At 41.4% G+C, this 13,590-nt stretch overlaps 1 protein-coding gene across 4 annotated transcripts in view; it reads right to left on the bottom strand.

Annotated features, from left to right (window-relative positions):
- OXNAD1 (oxidoreductase NAD binding domain containing 1) overlaps positions 1-13,590 on the bottom strand; it is a 126,925-nt gene that overhangs the window by 56,438 nt on the left and 56,897 nt on the right. For all 4 annotated transcript variants that reach the window (XM_082259591.1, XM_082259589.1, XM_082259590.1 and 1 more), the window contains exon 6: positions 2,271-2,412. In XM_082259591.1, the coding sequence (XP_082115717.1) occupies positions 2,271-2,412 (142 nt within the window). The remainder of the gene's footprint in view (positions 1-2,270; positions 2,413-13,590) is intronic.

Genomic DNA, 13,590 nt, shown 5'->3' with positions numbered 1-13,590 from the left:
ACTGTCCTCGATATCATCCCTTCCACACTGCGCTCCATGAGCGCTTCAAGCCTCGCTTTCAGATCACTCGACCGCAGGGTAGTCTTCCCGGTCAGGACTGCAGACTGACAGTGGTAAGAGCCGGCGGTGCAGAGGATGGTCTATGTGGACACCTTTACCCCCGATGCCTGCATACTTAGATGTGCCTGTTTTAATCATCAACCATGTGAGTTGCTAAATGTTGAATCTTCATTAAATGTAACCATATTGCTTCACTTAGAGGCGCCTCTCTTCTCTTTTATACTCTGTAGCTCCTGCTGGATTTTGCTTCTAATCTCCTTGTGGAGGCTGCCATTTGTGGATGGACATTTTATGGTTACACAGCCTATCACATTGACTTATGAATAAATGGTTGTGGAACGAATCATCTGGGTTTCCATTATTTCTTATGGGGAAATCTGCTTTGATATAAGAGTGCTTTGGATTACAAGCATGTTTCCGGAACGAATTATGCTCGCAATCCAAGGTTTTACTGTATATGGAAAATTGAGTTGCCTGTAGAAAATATAGAAATGTATACTTTACCAAAAACTTCTATGTCTGCTGCCTGGGAGATCCCATTTGAGTATCCTGCCTCAGCTTCAAATGTTTCCCATCAGTGTGTCAGAACCTCCTCTGAGCATCCTACTTTCTTCCTGATCTTTTCAATTCTCCCCCGTCTCTCACTTACACTAAACCTCTATCCCCTGGGAATGTGGGGGTGGATTTTGTTTTCCACATGAAAATACACCAGATAGGGGCTCATCCTCAATATGGCTTTAACTTTGCCATGACAATAGGGGGCCTGTCTGTCTATATAACAATTTGGGGAAAAAAGGTTAAATTCAATTATTTTCTCAAAGATAACCTTCTGACCTAAGCCTTGGATAAAAACTTAAATCATAGTATGTTTACCCCCATGTCACTTTAATGTCAAGAATACAGACTCTCACAAGATATATATTTAAACTTGCATAGTGAGTGAGTGAAGTAACTAAAAAAAGAAAAAATGGTATACACATCATCCTATTCTATATATTTAAAGCTTATACCTACTTAATCAATGATATAGTAGGACATATAATTCAAGGAGTACCTCCTCCCCAATATATAATGAATATCGGTTGAATATTATAAAAGTGAATATATATAAAATGTTCCTAGAACTTATCCAACTGAGTAGGCCTATGTATATGCTTCATATATTACAATGACATAATAATATTGTGGCGAATACAATTACTACAAATAATAATAATGTTTCCTCAAGCATAATTTTAAATGAGCCCTTAAAAAAAAAAAATGAAACATTCTGATCTCTTGTTCATTGTTGAAATCCAGACAAAAATGACATCACGCTTATTATAACCCAGCCTGGCACCATGGCTAGACCTAATCTTGGCATGTTGTCAGGGGCCCCTTTAATTTATTAGCTTGAGAAGGTCTTTGCTGAGACACTAAGATTTTCTGTAAGAATCTTTACCCAAGGACAATGAACTTACATTCACCTCATGACAAAATGGCTGCCAGGATGCCCATATAACAATATGTATAATATGTATGGGCCTTATATGATTCCTTTTAGCCCCAATAGTTCTGACACTGCCTTCCAGCACATCTGACACTATCCCAGCCACTGCATCTTTCTGCCAGCTAGCAACTCTGCCACTTCATACTACAACACTGCTCCTCCTTCAGGGACATGCAGATCGGAGGAGAGGCAGAGCCAGACATTTATGGACTCTGCTGACTACCTTCCTTCTCCAGTGACACCACCTCCTCCCAAATGAAGCCTGTAGAGGCAAACTAGTGCTGTGAACATTGTGTGTGTTTCCAGGGGAAGGAAATCCAAAGGCTAAAGAGCAGAGGGAAACCAAACATTGAACCTTGATTACCACCTCCATTACTATGGAAATGAGGCAGCCATTTACTGAAAGCACAATATCAAAGTTCATTCTTTATTTTACTTTCAAGATAAACTTTTATTGTAAATACAGCACTGCTATTTATCACTTCTCCCTTCTAAACTAATGAAACTCGCATATTATTTTGAACATGTAAACTGTATATGCAAAGGGGGGAACTAAAACTCCATTGTATTTCCTGTATTCTTCTCTTACAATAGGTATAGGATATCCATGTAGTAATAATCAAAACACCTGGCAAATAGTTACTAATCACATCATATTGTATATGGAAAATACCCTTTTTTCTGGCTCTACCCATGCTGGGATATGTCATTGTAGTTTTACCTGTGTGTGAATCCAGTGAGCAGGCGGATGTAAGGTATACTTCACTGCAAGCTCCAGTACCCCTTCTTTTTCCAGAAGTCCTGGACTTGAGCAAATGGAGAAACCCCCAACTTTAGGAACTCCAGGAATAAAGAAATCTACCCTGTAAAAAAATAAAAAATATTCCAAATTTAGAAAACACACACAGTTTACATTCTGTTTATCTATCTCGCTATAAACCAAATACTGTTACATTTGTACTGCAAACCGTTTTTTAGGCTGTGAAACCTGGAGCCAAGTTACCCTACAAAACCTTTAGAACAGGGGTGTCCAACCTGTGACCCAAGACAGCTATGAATGCGGCCCAACACAAAAGTATAAGAGCTCATATCCACAGCTCATGGACTCTCCAAATAGATATAAAAAAATATAAACACTTACTTAAAAATTTAGATTTTCGAGGGAATTTTTTGTAGAAATTAGTTTAAACTTAGTGAACACATGCGGTCAAAGGAAAATGTGACAGTGTCCCTTTACTGGACTTTTATAAGTTTTAACTTCCCAAAGAAAAATCCCCACTTTTAACAATCATGCCTTATTCATGTCACCAGTTTTCAGCAGCACCTACTGTATAACTGTGAGCAATTATTTTCAAGGATGAAGCACATGAAGGGCAAAATTAAAACCAACACATCTGATGAGCAGCTTAAGAATTCATTGAGAATTGCTACATCATCCATCGAACCAGATATTGATGCCTTAAATTATCAGTTTTAAATATCACACTAGTTTTAGGTTGCCCTCTTACTTTTACAATAAAAAAATGAAGTTTTATTATTTAGCTAGGTACATTATCTATATCAGTGATCGTTAAAGTGTTACTAAACCCACAACAGTAAAATCAGTCTGTATATGCAGTAAAGCATGCTTGTTATACTCACTGTGGAACCTAAGGGGTTAATCCTCCGCATTGTGTAAAACAGCTGTTCGATCCTGTCTTCTCTAAACCTCAACCTGCCTTTACTGGCACCAATCCATCTCCTGATAAACTGAGCCCTAGTAGGCACCCTGCACATTAGGGCTGCGCATCTTTACTTACCTCACGATTCGATTACGATTATTAGGGTCGCGATTCGATACGATTCGATTCCACGATGCATCACAATTACTGCCCATGCCCAGCCCACTGCCCATGCCCAGCCCACTGCCCAACGGTTTTCAAAACTTTATAAAAAAAAAAAAAAAAACAATCAAGCATTAAAGAATCATTTTTATTTTCATTTGCTTTTAAAGGACACTTGTCACACTACAGGAGAGGGTCAGAGATGTCACACTACAGGAGAGGGTCAGAGACTGCAGACACACTACAGGAGAGGGTCACAGACTGCAGACACACTACAGTAGAGGGTCAGAGACTGCAGATACACTACAGGAGAGGGTCAGAGACTGCAGATACACTACAGGAGAGGGTCACAGACTGCAGACACACTACAGGAGAGGGTCACAGGCTGCAGACACACTACAGGAGAGGGTCAGAGACTGCAGATACACTACAGGAGAGGGTCAGAGACTGCAGATGCACTACAGGAGAGGGTCAGAGACTACAGATGCACTACAGGAGAGGGTCAGAGACTACAGATACACTACAGGAGAGGGTCAGAGACTACAGATACACTACAGGAGAGGGTCAGAAACTGCAGACGCACTACAGGAGAGGGTCACAGACTGCAGACGCACTACAGGAGAGGGTCACAGACTGCAGATACACTACAGGAGAGGGGCAGAGACTGCAGACATGGTACAAGAGACGGCCAGCAGGTAAGTATGATAGCTTTTTTATTTTATAGAAAAAAAATAAAAATACCTTTTAGTATCACTTTAACAAATCATTGCTGAGTCTTTTGGTAGCAACTTAGATAGAATGCAGGTCAACAAAATCAATGAAAGAAAAAAAAAAAGAAAAAAAAAGGAAGGCATTCTATCTACAAGTATACTACTTGTAGATAGGTGGATGTTTCCAGGTGGGAAAGTTTATAGGGAAATCTTAGGAAGAACTAGACAGAAAAAAGCCCCAATGTGATAGGCACAGTAGTACACGGACTGGAGGTACAGCAGAGGTGGGGGATGGGCCACTTCTATGCTGCACTCACTCACTCACTCACTCACTCACCACTTACTTTTAGCATGACAGGCTGGTCTCTCATCTTCCAAGCACTCCTAGCAGTGCACCCCTCCTCCTCCTCCCCTCGCAGCTCATTTCCTGAAGCAGACTGTTTCTTCCGAGGGATGTGATGATAGCTGCAGCCATGTCTGTGTCGGCTTGAGCAGGACTACACCCGCCCATGGGGGAGGTGAGAGCTACAAATCCCGAGGAAGGGGGAGAGCGTGGTTGGGGCGGCCCGTTGGTGTGCTGCAGCGCCCGCCTCCTGAGGCTACACACCATCCAATGAGAGGGCAACAGCGCCGGATGCAGCCAGGCCACCGCTGCATATTAATCCAGCAATGACACTTCTGTGGAGGGAGGGAGGGGGAGGAGCCAGGAATCGATTAATCAGGGTTCCCGCATCGATGCAGAATCGCGAAGGGTCGAATCGCGATGCATCGATCTTTCGATTATATTCCGCAGCCCTACTGCACATGTCTTATGCCCAGTACACACGATCCGAAAATCGGACGACGTTCCGTCCGTTTTTTTTTGGTTGCTAGGAACTCTCAATTATATTCGCAAACGGGAGAGGTTACTTACGATACGAATTTTCTCGGAAATGATGAGGGGAAATGATGTCTACTGCTCATGCGCTGTCTACTGCTCACCATTTTTTTCAGACGAACAACATACTGAGAATACGATTATCATACGATGTGTTATAATACAATCATAATTTTTATGCTTGCACGACCGGATAATAAATCGGACGAACTGTCATGATCGCCTCTCGTAACCTGTATACTAACGATCAGATTATCGTCCGATCTTTTCACAAGCCTTATTTTTCGCCCGATTTTCGGATCGTGTGTACGGGCCATTAGTTTGGTGTGTATTGCTAGAGAGGTTTTTTTCCTTCTCAGCTAGTCGGCTTCAGTCCATTAGTACCTAATCCTGTTCCTTTTTTTTCCACCTAGTTGCCTTCAGTCCGTCAGTACCTACTTCCGTGCGTTTTTTTATTTTTTTTTATTTTTACTTCTCAGCTAGTCACTTTTAGTATATTACAACCCACTTTCGTTTTATTTATATTGTTTTTAAAAGATTCTTTGCAACCTTACTTTAGTGCATCTTCTGCAACCTATTAGTGCAGGTTTCCCTTTCTGTGACTCAATGGATCTCCTGCAGCTTTATATAGACAGTGACGTTCATCCATGGCTATATATATATATTTTTTTTTTTGAGAATATGTCAGTATTGGTCCTCATGACGTTCTAACACTTTGCGTTTTTTTTTTTCTATTATTTTGTATATGTTGTTGCTACTATACAATGATTTTGATTGATGTGTCGAGTTTGCTCAGAGTTCAATTGGTGTATCAGATTCTTTCTGGCAGCGGATCTGGACCGAACTCTTCACATAGGATTTGAGTGCATGTACCGTGTACTGCAGCCGGGTTGTCTTTGTGGTACCAGCTGAGTACTGTTTTTAATTGGTTAGTTCCCCTGTAATCCAATGATAACATATCAGAGCTGTATATAGGCGATTGTAGTGACTAGTTCCAATAGGTAATAACTAAGCGCTAACATTTGCGCAAAACACGTCTACCTCTTTTTCCCCTGCTCAATCTGTCGACCACTTGTCATATGAAGCTTCAATAAAAAGATTTTTTGGAAGTGCAGCCGTACGGAATCATTTCCTTATGTTGCACAGCATGCGAGCTGGGCTAGCACCTGACTAGAGTGTGTAGGGGTTTAACAGGAGAGACTCACCTGAAGCAGCTTTTTTTGTTTCATTAAAGGATTTTTTTGTATTTGCGAGGGGGCATGTGATTGGTTCAGGCCAATTAGCACTGTCCAGACAGAGGGTCAGGGGTCATGCAGCCTCATACGACAGTCATAGGAGAATGAAAACTTCTACAAGCTTTAAGCAGTGCTCGGCCAGACACGGATTTAGGTCACAAGGCTACTATATACTGCTGATGAAAAAAGGTATTTAGCAGTTTAGATTTACTAAATTAATTGCATTTTTATGTTCCGTGTACTTCAGGTGACCAGATATAGTAAATGCAGGTGCCTGGGTTTAGTAACACTTTAACCAGTGATCTGCCTGACTATTGTTAGAGTATTTTATTATCATTATTTTTTATTTTTTTTATTTGGCGGTATGCTCCAAATAACAATGACACATTGACTGCATACAATTATATAATGCGCATTCCAGAACAATGCAAGGCAATAAACAATAGTACCTGACAATTTCACAGAAGAGGTATCAATGTGCATACAGAAATTGCATCAATCCAAGAGACCCAATATACCTGTATATTTTACACTAGGCAAAATAAGACTATGTAAACGGACATATTGATTTAGAAAAGGCTTCTAGGGATCTACTAGTGATCAATAAGTAGAATTCAGAGCGCAGAAGTATGCAGAAGCCACGTGTAACCCCATCAGCCTGGATTTGTGCGTACCAAAAAAAAAAAAAAGGGGATTTTTTTTAAAAGTTATACAAGTAAAAAAATAGATGAGAAAAAAAAAAAGAGGGAAGGCGAGGGAAAGGAGGGGGAGGTCACCACTGGTGTAGCAAGCCGAAACAGGTCAGATCATACATATTGAGGGTATTCATCTGAGAAACGGGACACAATTTTGTCGGTGGTTTCCGGATATCTGCTACATAGTGAAGAATTATGTGAGAAAAAAAAAAAAGAGTATGCGCTCATTTTGAGAATTGCAGAAAGTGATTTCCAAGTCCCTATCCAATTTGACAAGAAAGTAAGGGTCGGGTCTGTGCATGCAGTTCTAAAAGGAATTTGTAGGAGATAGATAATGATCCCTGAGTCGGCCTTCTACCAGGCATATCTCCTCAAAAGGATGTAGCTTCTGTAAGTAACAAGTGTGACCAGAAATGTGTGGACTGTCACAGAAAATATCAGGCACAAGTACAGTGTGAAATAATATTTAAAAGATAAGTGAATAAAATATCTGTAAACTCACCTCCAGCATACCAAACTGTGTAAAAGAAACCAGATAACCAAACAAATAGTGACACACGATGAACAACTGCCTAAAGTAAGTATATACGGCAAGTAGAGAATGCAAAATCGTAATCGTAGCAGAGACAGGGTCATACACCGGGAGATCAAACAGAGGGAGTAGGAAGCAAGACAGGACAGGGAAAGGGTTACAGGAGACAGACAGAGCAGGTGGGAAGGGACCAGGCTACAGGGCAGGGGTCCAGGTCCAGGTCCAGGTCCAGGATCGTAGGTCAGGGGCACATGGAGACCAAAACACCAAGGCAACCAGAGCAGGACAGACAGGAGTTAGGCCCCTTTCACACAGGCTTTCCGATCCAGTCTGCCTGTCAGTTTTTCAGGCGGACCTGATCGGATGCTCCATGCAGTCCTTCTATCAGTGTCTGGTTAAAGCTTGTAGGATGCGTTTTCATTCTTCCAACATTATCCTATGAGGATACCCCTGACCCACTGTCTGGACAGTGATGATTGGCCCTGTACTGATCACATGCACTGTCCCATGGAAAAAAAAAACTCTCTAGCAATACACATAAAACTGAGCATGTGCAGCCTGTCTCCTGGCACAGTAAATATCAGGAAATATATTGAAGTCAGTGGAAGAAGGAGTCGAACAGAGAAGAGAGGATCGAACAGTCTTTTTACACAACACAGAGGATTAACCCCTTAGGTTTCACAGTGAGTATAAAAAGCATGCTTTGCTGCATATACACACGGATTTTTCTGTTGTGGGTTTAGTAACACTTTAATATATTCAGAGGGTTAAGGAGGGAGTCTAGGACATTTTTATCACTATCATGATCTTGTCCTTTAAAAATACCTGGCGATCCTGGAATGAAGGTCCTTGTTATGGCACTTCCTATTATGCTAGTTATGCTTTTGCATTGTCACCCTGTCACATGTGTTCTTAGCTGAGACTACATGTGGCTGTGTCGAAAACACATTGCACATGCATGATCCACTGTTTTTACTAACATGATAACAATGATGTGGCGTTGACAATGAAATGGGCGCACATAGACAGGAAGGGATTGAAAAAGGCTGCAGAAGATCAGCAGCGCTGGAAAGCAAAGAATACAAAAAAAAAAAAAGGAGTACTGACGAGAAGAGAACTGAAAAAAAAAAAAAACATGGTATGTACGTATATGTAAAACTTTACCTTGTAAACAACCCATTTAGTTTAAGGGAGATGTACAAGGGAGATGTACAGCCAAAGCTTGTTCTGCACTCCTGTGACCTGTTTTCAGCAGAAATTGGTCTAAAGTCCGATTTCTGCTGACGTCACAGATGTCTGTTCAGGCACCACGTCATCACGACCAAGAAGTTAGGATCCGCCAGATGCCTGGACCGACACCCGGCTCAGGCTCTCAATGAGCCACTGAGAGCCTGAGCCTGCAGCTTCCCGCCCCTCCACATCCCTGCGCTCCACTGAGCAAGTAGAAGGCAGAGCAGGGAGCTGTCATAACTGAGCGATCAGCGGTGTTTCGATCGCTCTGTTCTCAGTGTAGGGGCGCCAGGGGACAGATGCAGCATCGGACCAATACTGCATCCACCTACCCAGTGCTCTTTAATTGCCAATGTTTCTCCTGGTCAAAGTTACCTTAATAAAACAAGGCAAGGAAAATGTATAGGAAGACTATGGTGACACAGCAGAATAGTATTTCAACAACTTTACCAGCTTCTCTGTTAACTACTGCTGCTCCAAACAAGCATGCACAATAAATAAGGCAGTGCTAAGTGCAAAAAGTTGTAAACAACCAATCAGATTCCAGCTTTTATTAGTGTAGACTGAGCAGGCAGAACTATAGCAGATGACTGGTTTTAATAGGTTAGCACACAGTAATTTGCTCTAGTATTAAACCATAGGTGGAAATGTAATTCATGCAATTTCAATATATTGTATTAGACTGTACTGCAAACTACCTTTTGTATTGTATGAATGGATAAATCCTGTTTTTGGGAAATCGGCATTTGCACTCTATGCCCATTTAACATTCCTGACTCCATTACACTGACTGGCAAATAACCTGAACTTTCAATGGCAAGGAAAACCAGGCTTAAATCCAAAAAAACACATTTCTAATATAATAAAAGAAACAAAGCACACCATAAAATTGTATTTTACAGCTGGATTTAAGCTAGCTACATTTACTTTAATTGTATGTTAATGAGAAACATGTGGTGCATACATTGATTAACAGGCTAAAATACAATGACGCAAAACAGGCTTTTCAAATGTCTTGGCACGAGTAAAACAAAAAATATAGAAATATAAAAGTTGTTTTCTTTGTTTAATAGAAACAATGACTGTAAAAATGTTACAGAATCATTTAAAAAGAAACAGAATAGAATCTTACAATTGACAGTAAGTTCTATAAATAGCCGTAATACATGAAGGCATTGTTTTTCTTAATTAATTGAATCTACAGACTCATTATCAGACCTGACTTTGGAAAGTCCTTGGATCTGATCATTTTCATGACCCAAATTAGAAAATTGGGTGAATTTTCTAATCTTTTTTTGTAATACTTTTTCTTTTTCCATGTGTGGATATGGTTTAAATGGCTTTGACTACATTCTGATTAAAGAACATATCTGCAAAAGTCAGCTATACATTTTTACTATTACTATTATTATTGTCGACAGCTCTCTGCATGCGAAGATTGTTTTGGTTATGAACTAGTAGAACTGGGCAATATCGCCCTCTAGTGTTTAATCACTTAAACTGGTATTTTTCAACCCTTTTCCAGTCCAAGGCACCCTTTAAAAAATGATGCACAATCCCGAGGCACTCCTGTTTTACACGTAGGACATCCAACATTAGAGCGGATTTATTTATGAAAAGCGAATACATTTTTGCATACTAGTACTGACCAGTATTCCAGCATTTGTTCTCCCTAATTTTCTCTCCACCACACAGATAACGTGGCCCAAGTGCTAACAGATAGGAGGCAGGGGGTCAAATAAAGATGCTGTGCAGGTGCCAGATGTCCCCTTTATCAATTAGGAATTGTTAGGACGCTGGTGGCTTGCCTACACTGTGCACAAAGTTGTAATGTTGCACAATGAAAACCTAAGGCAGGAATGATCAACTTGTTGGCCTGTACACAGTTTTTGGGCAATTTTTAGGCATTTTTTCATTGTACCCCTGAAGAACTCAGAAGGCACCCTGGTAGAAAAAAGGCAGATTTAAACCATTACTATTGAAAAATGGTACAATAAAATAAAATGCATGGGCTTGATAGATTTTACAGTATTAAAGCAGGAAGCATACATGTAAGCATAAACACTAAAAATGTACAAAATAAAAAATTACAGATTTTTTTTTAGTATATGAAGATTTTAGGCAGCCTAGAAATCTCTTCTGCCACTTTGTATGATCATTACACCTCAAAGGGAGTTGAAGCAGTTCTTGCACCCACTGCTAGCGGTGCACTCACCGTCATACTGGGGTGAAGGGATTCAATTTAGAAATCTGGGAAGAGTGAGAAAGATGGAGAGGCCACCACCTAACTGTGCTGGTGACTTATGGCTTTTACAGTTAAAAGATGGCTGCTCTTTAACCACTTTTGTACTAATGTACATTTTAGGATCAGTGGGCTGTTATTAACAGCACTGGATAAATGGGTGTCAGGCTGGAGATCCACCCTGTGATCGTTCTGTACAGCTGGCTATGCAGAGTCACTGTAACCAGCCGATCCGAGCGGCTGGGTACCATGTGATCACTGTAATTGATCATCCCAGCCATCACATGGTGTTTTTTACAATGCCGATCCCTCCCCTCCCCTCCCCTCCACTTACAACAGGGGAAAAGCAGAGATTGAGCATTTGTAAATGGGAACAGAATTAATGGACATGAAAGAAAAAAGGAGGCACAAACACCTAGTGCATTACCCGTGGACACTTTTAAAAAAGTTTATTAAAATGCCAAAGACATACTCATAGACATGATGAACAAGAATCGCATATAGAGAATCTACCATGTGTGGAAATTAACATGTCCCTGTATTTGAGTTTCGGGAGTCACGCTCCCTTCCTCAGAGCTGGTCTTTCTTTTAGCAGACCCAAATATATAATGTCTGCTAAAAGAAAGACCAGCTCTGAGGAAGGGAGCGTTACTTCCGAAACATGTGCGAAATATGCGATCCTTGTTCATCATGTCTAGGAGTATGTCTTTGAAAGTTTAATAAACTTTTTTAAAGGTGTCCACGGGTAATGCATTAAGTGTTTGCGCCTCCTTTTTTCTTTCATGTGCATATGTTTGGAGTTCCCTGGCTGAGGAGAGCGGCACGCCTGTCATCCCCATCGGAGTGAGCGCTTGGGTGATTCGGCTAATTAAATCATTCTGTTGCAGTCTCTTTTTTTTTTTAACCCTTTCTTGCCCACTGTCTGTGCCCCCGTTAAGGAGATTCACCCTTTCTATTTGTCCACCATTATCATTAAAACATGAAAGTAAAAGAAAACCCCAAATTTTGGGTTGTCCCCAGAAAATCTTCCAATGGGGACACTAGCTCTGGTGACTTGGGGGCCCCAAGGAATTCCTTTAATTTGCAAGGATTTCCTCTTGCTTTCTTTTTGGCTATGGGACAGGAAGTGAAAGTAAATCTCTGCAAAGGGACACAGATGGTGGGAAAAAAAAAACTTGACGGGTTATAACCCTCCCTTGCTCTTTCCAAAGCGGGGAAAAACAAGTTTTTCCTATAGTTCTACTCTGGCTCTCTCTTTAACCCCCTCAGTACCGGCATGTTTCTTTATTTCCAAAAAATTGTGGCAAAAAATATCACCTTGGGATGTCTGTTTTCCAAAAACTACTATTCTGGCATTTTTACTTTAAAAGAAAGTAAGGGCTCTTTCACACGGGTGGTCCGATCAGATCCGCCTGTCAGTTTTTTTAGGCGGATCTGATCGGATGCCCCATTCAGCCCTATGGAGCAGCGGATGTCAGCGGTGACATGTCCGCTGACACCCGCTGCCATCCGCATCCGATCCTGTCCGTGAAATCCGGACGGATGGAAACCCTATTTTCCATCCGTCCTGGGGATCGGATGAGAGCGGACAGGCGGTCCCGCTCTCATCCGACTCACCATAGAGAGCAGCGGGGGCTGTGACACCTCCCTCTCCGCACTGCAAGCGGATCGATCCCCGCTGAGCAGCACGGATCCGCCTACGGCGGCGGACCGTGTGAAAGAGCCCTAAAGGAAATGATTTGGTGCCATTTCCTTTTTTATTGTTAAAAACAAAACAAAAAAAAAAAACTTAGCAGTTACTAACTAAAGTAAACCCCCCTCCATTGCGGGGGTTACGTTCCGTTGTAGGCATGTTTTTTTTACTGTCACTGTACGTGTAAAAGCATTTTAAAGGTCTTTAAACCCACTTTTAGAGAGATAGCAAGAGCTATGGAAAACACAAAAATATTTAATTTTTAATGATAAATATATAGTAAAATAACATTACAAAAAAAAACGCAATATACCAGGACCACAAAAACTGAACCGCGATGGAGCGGGGGTTTACTGTACCACCAAAACAAAGGTTTGTCAAAAAAAATAAAAGAAGATTTTTTTTTTTTTTTAAATTCAACATTTATTAGGAGAAGGAAAGGCATACACATCAAGCAAAAACAATGGTAATGGTCCATGTACAAAATCACAGGCAAAGCAAATACAAAAAACAAACAAACAGTTCTAGTGAATACCAGTAATCGTAGTACGTAAGACCACACAGCAAAACGCAGCTCCCGAAAAGTCAGAGAAAATTACTATGGGGAGCCCGGCCCCCGAAGAGGCCCCGCCCTCCCCCGGCATCTTCATATGGCCGAGGTACTGTGAGGGAGAGACCCACTCCGGGCATGCCAAGTCCCACCAGGCGCCCAGTATGAACAAGTGTACGTATGCCCAAGGGGAGTGACAATCACAAGAAAAACAAAGAGTGACTGACTATCCCCTTCGTCTCCTTTTCACTTCTTTCATATGAAAGTGGGGAGGAACCCACCACGGGAGGGGAAAGGACATGACAAACAGAGAAAAAAAAAAAAAGAGAGAGGGGGGGGGGGGGGACAAGAAGAAAGGGGGGAGGAAAGAGAGGAGGGATGAATGGAGGGGGGAAAGCGGGGAAGAGATGGCCACCCGGTCCGCATATGCCTAACTAGGCCACCAATGCTTTGT

This window comes from Pelophylax lessonae (assembly GCF_965119305.1).
Source record: "Pelophylax lessonae genome assembly, chromosome: 5".
Lineage (NCBI taxonomy): Eukaryota > Metazoa > Chordata > Amphibia > Anura > Ranidae > Pelophylax > Pelophylax lessonae.
The sequence above is the reverse complement of the archived record's forward strand: the minus strand, read 5'-3'. Positions and strand labels throughout refer to the sequence as shown.